Below are 6,350 nucleotides of genomic sequence, written 5' to 3' on the forward strand. Positions count from 1 at the left end.
ACGGCCAGAGATGGCCGGGCGAGCGGGCTCTTTGGCGGTGGGGGCCCTACACGTGGTGTGGGCGGGGGGACAACCCTGGAGCTGGTAGCTGTCCGACGCCAGATGGACCTTGACCTGTGCCTCGGCACTGCGTTCGTGCCAAGCCGAGGCTAGCTGGGGCACCGGTGGAGCGCGCTCTGGGAGGGCGCCCGGAGTCCCAGGCCGCGCTCTCCGGCGCGGCCATGAAGATGATCCTGGTGCGCAGGTTCCGCGTGCTCATCCTGATGGTGTTCCTGGTGGCCTGCGCGCTGCACATCGTGCTGGACTTGCTGCCCAAACTGGAGCGGCGCGCCGTGCGGCCCTCGGGGGAGCCCGGCTGCTCGTGCGCGCAACCCGCGGTCGAGGCGGCGGCGCCTGCCTGGGCCAAGGCGCGGGGCCGCCCGGGGGAGCCCCCTGCCGCCTCCTCCGCAGCCGGCGACGCGGGCTGGCCCAACAAACACACGCTGCGGATCCTGCAGGACTTCAGCTCCGACCCTTCCTCCAATCTCACATCCCACTCGCTGGAGAAACTGCCCGCGGCAGCCGAACCCGCCGAAAGCGCCTTGCAGGGGCAGAATTCCGGCGGTCCCCGGCCCCGCGATCCCGCGCACCGGCCGCTGCTCCGAGACCCCGGACTCCGTCGGTCGGCGCCGCCCCCTGGCCCCAGCGGGGACAGCTCTCTCCTGGCCCGGCTGTTTGAACACCCACTCTACCAGGTGCCGGTTCCACCGCTAACGGAGGACGACGTCCTCTTCAATGTGAACAGCGACATCAGGTTCAACCCCAAGGCTGCCGCGGAGAATCCTGACTGGTGAGTGAGGCGGAGGGCAGCTCAGGGTGGGTGCTGGCAGGCCCCACACCGTCAAGCAGCTGTTAATCTGTGCTCGCCTTCCCAGGAAATGGCCTTGCACATCCCAGGCCTCGTTTAAAGAGGCCCAGGGGCTCGGGAACCGGCAGGAACCCCCCTGGCAGAGTGCTCAACCCTCACCCCAGCACCCCTCTCCAGCAAGGGAGGTTTGTGGAGCAGGAGAGCATGCTGCCTCTTGCTCAGGGCAGTGCCTTTGTCTCCAGAACGACTGCCTCCTTGAGAAGGGCTGCTGGGTGGTTTGGGAGCTGCTCCCTGCGGAGTCCAGGGAGGGTCGGTGCTGACTCTGCGGGAGGGCAGGGTGGCCTGCGGGGTCCCTGCGGGGTCCTGGCTCCCGAAACTAAGTCAGGCAGTGCATGCACAAGCTGGCAAGGGAGTGAATGGGAGGGCCTGTCCCTAACCTTACCCTGGGGAGCTGCTGGCGCCAAGCTTTCAGATGCTCGGGGACATTACTCTGGTGGACACGTCAGGAGAGTCTGCAGAAGCCTAATGAGTCTTGTAAGCTGGTGGCTGAGAACAAAATTAGCAGAGGGGCGTGCTGGCCCCAGTGAGGCATAACAAAAGGGTTCTCCCAACCGGGGTGCCCAAAGCAGCTGCCCTTGGAACCCTGCCAGCTGTGTTGGGTGACATCTTCATAAAAGGGGAGAAGCATCCTCAGGAGCATCTCTTTAAACTGTCCTGGCTTAAACCCTTCCCCCTGGCCCTCCTCAGCCACACAGACCAGCATGAGCCCATGCTGCAGCCCGGAGTGAAATATTAACTAGCAGCAAGGCCAGAACAAATACCTGCTGCAGGTAGATATCACCCCGGCCATGCAGGGGGAAGGCCGTCGCATAAAAATCCTTTCTACCCTGAAATTTGACCAGGCCCAGGCTTTTCCATCTAAATACACCAAAGTGTTTGGTGGCCTCTGAGCTTTGTGTGCTGGCCAGGTTCAAGGAAATGCTCAGAAACTTGAGAATCAGAGCAGTGGCCCAGGCTCAGGGCTCCTCACAGGAGAGACAGAGCCCAGGACTGGGGGTCCAGGATGTGGCCCCTGTGGGAGAGGACTTGGGGCCAGAAGGATCTCGTCTGCAGGTGGGTTGGAGCTAAGACAAGTTCCACTTTCCGTTTGGCTCAGCAGCAAATAGGCTCTGTCTTCCCGCAGATGGGCCCGTTGCCTCCAGAGATGTCAGGGCCATGTGGGCGGCAGGTCCTGACTTCGGGTCTCAGCTGGAGCGAGTGCCTACCTCTTTCCTCGCTCCCCACCCAAGACTGCTCTCGTTAAAATCAAATTTAGCTTCTTGCATCATTTCTCCCTTTGGTTGTTGGAAGCAAAACAGAGCGCCCGGGGAAGGTTTCTGACAGGCGGGGTGTGTCTCCGGCGTGCACACGGTTCGTGGTCAAAGATGGCTCGCTCATCTGTCCCCAGGAAGAGCTGACAGCCTCTCAGACCCCAAGCTGACATCACACTTGTTGGGCTGTTTCGTGACCCCAGGGCAGACGCGGTAGGGCCTGGCACGGACGCTCTGGGCTCGGTCTTGATTTTAGTTATAGCTGTCTGGACGTCTCCTGACGGTAAGTGAGAATTACAGTTTAGGTATGTTATTAGTTAGTAGAACAACAGCTGCAGAAAAAGTAGGGACGTTCGCAAGGTCCTGTTTGGGCAGAGGCATCTGTGAACACATCAATGTTTGTCTGGATCCACAGTTAGAACCTTGGCTTTGGAACGACTCCGTTCTTTCCCCGCTGATTCTGGGTCCTCTGCATGTCCTGTAGGCCACGTGAAGGCACTGAAAATGAAGACTTCTTGCCCACGGGGGAGGCAGCTGTGGACTCCTACCCCAACTGGCTCAAGTTCCACATCGGCATTAACCGGTATGAACTCTACTCCAGGCATAACCCAGCCATCGAAGCCCTCCTGCGCGACCTCGGTGCTCAGAAGATAACCAGTGTGGGTAGGTGCCCTCCCCCGAGCTTCCCGAGGGCGTCAGGGTGCTGGGGGCTGGCTGTCTTTTGTAGGGCAGCTGGGGAGCCATTGCACCTTGATGGAACGTTATCTCTGGAGTGACCAAAACAGGCAGTCTTCTAGAGGGACACGCCTGCAGGGCCTCGAAGGGAGGGGAGGGACACCCTCGATGCTGTCCGTGTGGTTCAGGGGCTACCGCTGCCCTCGCTAGGCCAGTGAGGGAGGGACAGATGCCGCACAGCCCTTCCTGCTACGTTCTGCTTATCCACCCGAGGAGAGGCACTTTCCGGAGGACAGGTCTCCCCGCTCCAGGGGTGAAAAGGGGGCTTGTGTCCCTGGAGGCCAGGGCCACTCCCTCAGCACAGCAGGGAGACAGGGCAGAGCTCCACGAGCTGCTCCTTCAACTTCCTGAGCACTGGCAGGGATCAGGGCTCAGCTCTGTCTCAGGCAGAGGCCTGTTCGCTTAGTAATTCAGAGGCCACATTGCTGAGCACTTTGAGATCTGCTGAACTGGACAGAAAAAAGGCATCCAATTACTGATTTCAGGGAAATGTGTCCCCAGTGGTTTCAGAGCGTGGAGGTTCGGTGCCATTGTTCCTGGGCCTGTAGGCGATTGCCTCTGAAGGTCCGCATTAGTCACCGGTGGCTTGAGGAGGCAGTGAGGGACGGGCTGTGGAAAGAACAGTCCTGGGGGCTTTGCAGGGAGCTGGCCTAGGGACACACAGCTAGGAGTGGGGTGGACGGAGGCCAGCCGGGGTAACGTGAGGGTAGATCCTGTCCCCTCCCAATGTGTAGAACGGGCAGTCAGACTCCATCTCCTTGGTATTCCTCTAAACAACACTGATGCCGCACGGGTCCCTGTGTCCTGAGGCTTCGTCCACTCGCTGAGACAGGGGAGTGCAGCTGGCAAGTGGGTTTTCCAGACATCTCTCAGCACTATTTTTGGCTCTTTCTGCCCAGTACTGAGCTGTCTCTGGGGCACCTGCCTGGCTATGTGGCTTCTGTCTAGCGCGTGATCGCCCCCCTTCGTGAAGGGGAGTGCGCAGGAATAAGCCGGGGTATCCTTTCTTAGCTGATGCACAGGAGGGGTCTGAGCATCTCCCCAGAGCCCAGGCATCCCCGGCCCTCCCCGTGTGAAGACCAGACTCCCTCCTGCCCTCCCTGCAGACGCCACAGCCTTCTGGGGGTGCTGGGAAGCAGTCCGTGTGCACGACAGAGATTGTCCCATGGACAGGCACAGCCGGGGTGCCCCCCTTCACTCCTGAGAGTAGACAGGGCCATTAGAGAAGTATCCAGGGACTTGACTGACTCGTTCACCCGTTCAGCAGCTTTCCTCGGACACCCCTGGCCTTGGAGACCCCTTTCTGGGTGGTGGGTACGAGCATGAATGAGCCTCAGTAAGACGTCTCTGCTGACCTGAGAGGCCCGGGCAGGGGGACAGGAAACAGAGACGTGGTAAGGAAGACTAAATGCCTTGAACAGGATTCACGTGGCTCTGGGAGAGGTATGGAGCCCCTTGTCTAAGAAAAGACGTCTGACCGTGTAGGCGTTAGTCATGCAAGGCAGCAGGGCGGGGCTGGGCTTTCTGGGAAAACAAGAGCAATGTTTGAAACTTTAGAAATGGTTTTCAGGGAAGTACAATGTTATAAGATCCCGCTCCACAGCTGTCCGTGGCCTCGGTTTCCCTATCTGTCAAGTGGGCTTGTGGCTACTCGGGTACCTTGCATTTGTTCTGATAAGACGGTGCCCGTGACCAAGCTTATAAGTAGTAACTAGATCTTTGCACCCTGTGCATGCCGGGTCCCCACTCAAGGGCAGGGTCTGGGGTGGACACGGGGCTGCGGGGATTCCCAAACGCGGCCAAGTTCACCGTAGCGCTCAGGGAACAAACAACCTGCAGCTGTTTGGAAGGTGAAAACAGAGCCCAAAGAGCATCCCTGCCAGTAGGTGTCGGTGTGCGGGGAGGGTGGAGGGTTTCGGGGGCAGGCCAGGGCCTCCTTGACCGCAGCAGCCTGTGCGGACGAGCCTGTGGAGGCCTTTACCTCGCTCTCCCTGCTGTTTCGGTGAGCTCGCCAATGAGTTTGCGCTTGTGAAAAGGCCTGGTCCACAGGGAGCAGCAGGGGAGGGGCCGGCCCTGGGCTGGGCTGCGGGCATCTCTTCGCAATGCACGCTTTCCAGGCTGTGTCTGCCTCCGCGTCCAGTCGGATGTTTGACCCAAGCCCCTGCTGGAGACAGCAGCCTCTAGTGGGCCCTTGGCTTAGCAGAGCTGGCCGGGCCAGTTTGGAAAGGGAGGTCCTGCTCCCAGCTCAGGTCTCTGTCCCCTTACCGTCTAGCTTCAGTGGTCCCTAGGAGGGGCGAGCCCAGAAACACCGTTGGGACCGGGAACGGCGCCTGCAAGTTTTCCAGAGCTTCCTGCCGGAAGAGTCCCGCTCACTCTCCCCATTCAGAGCCACTGGATCCGCGTGGCGAAGCCCGTGTGGCCTCCGGTACAGCAGCCGCTGCTGGCAGGTTTATTTATAGCCGGGCTCCTGGCTGCTCTGTAATGGCCGTTCACTGCCTTTAAACAGGCTCGGGACGTTATCTACCTCTGTTCAGCCTGAGATCAGGCACGCGGCGCCTTCGGCTCCGGCCGGGCATCATTAAGTAGCTCTCGTGCACAATTACGGGTGCAAAGGATAAATGACACAATTAACTGCTTTGTAGCAGGGATTGCTGGAAAGGGAAAAGAAGTCACACCGACTCAGAGAGGACTCAGACGGCCTCTGGCTAAGAGATGCCACCGTTGTTCCCCCCGGGTTGGGACACAGCTGTGGCAGGGCCTGAACAAAGGAGCTGTGGTCCCCAGGACCCGAGTCCTGGGCGCTCACCCATCTAGCTAGCATCCAGGACTGACGGTCACGAGCTCCCGGGGACAGAGACTGCGGCTGGGGCAGCCCAGGGCGGGCAGCTGCCTGAGGGCCTGGGTGCCGCCCTAACTGGTTAGAGGCCGGCTCCTCAGGAGGGCAGTTCCAGCCCCAGAGAGCTCACAGTCCCCCTCCCACCCTGGGTGGTGGCAGTGGGTCCCAGTCTCCAGGTCCTGGCACTCCCGCATGGAGGGGCGGGGGCGACAACTGAAAATGCTCAGTTTGCCGGAGGCACTAGGTCCTCTGGGAGGAAGGACACAGACCACCCCAGACCGACGGGAGGGAAGACTGCAGGCAAGGCAGGCGGAAGGTGACAAATAGCTGGGCGCCTCCTCAGTTTTCCCTGCAACCGTCTAGTCCAAGATCAAGAACAAAAGCCCAGTCAAGGGCCCTGGGCACCTGCTTTCTCCATCTCCAGCAGACAACAGCTGGGCTCTGCTGGGTGTGTTCCCATGGTGTTCCTTCTAGCTCCAGGGAGGGTGCCGGATGCCTGCTGGGGCAGTGCCCTCTTTCCTCCCTTAAGTCAGTTTAATTACCATGATAAAAGTGAGCGGCCACACAGCAGTCTTGAGAGGGGCGGGCGGGGGGGGGGGGGGGGGGGGGGGGGGGGGGGGGG

At 60.4% G+C, this 6,350-nt stretch overlaps 1 protein-coding gene across 1 annotated transcript in view; it reads left to right on the forward strand.

The window, feature by feature from the left end:
- The first annotated feature begins 219 nt into the window (after nucleotides 1–219).
- The window catches only part of FAM20C (FAM20C golgi associated secretory pathway kinase), a 36,841-nt gene continuing 30,710 nt past the window's right edge, over nucleotides 220–6,350 (forward strand). The window contains exons 1-2 of the mRNA XM_059414241.1: nucleotides 220–829; nucleotides 2,642–2,820. Coding sequence (XP_059270224.1) covers nucleotides 222–829; nucleotides 2,642–2,820 — 787 coding nt within the window. The 5' untranslated portion in view covers nucleotides 220–221. The remainder of the gene's footprint in view (nucleotides 830–2,641; nucleotides 2,821–6,350) is intronic.

Source organism: Mustela nigripes, chromosome 11, assembly GCF_022355385.1.
Source record: "Mustela nigripes isolate SB6536 chromosome 11, MUSNIG.SB6536, whole genome shotgun sequence".
NCBI classification, from domain to species: domain Eukaryota; kingdom Metazoa; phylum Chordata; class Mammalia; order Carnivora; family Mustelidae; genus Mustela; species Mustela nigripes.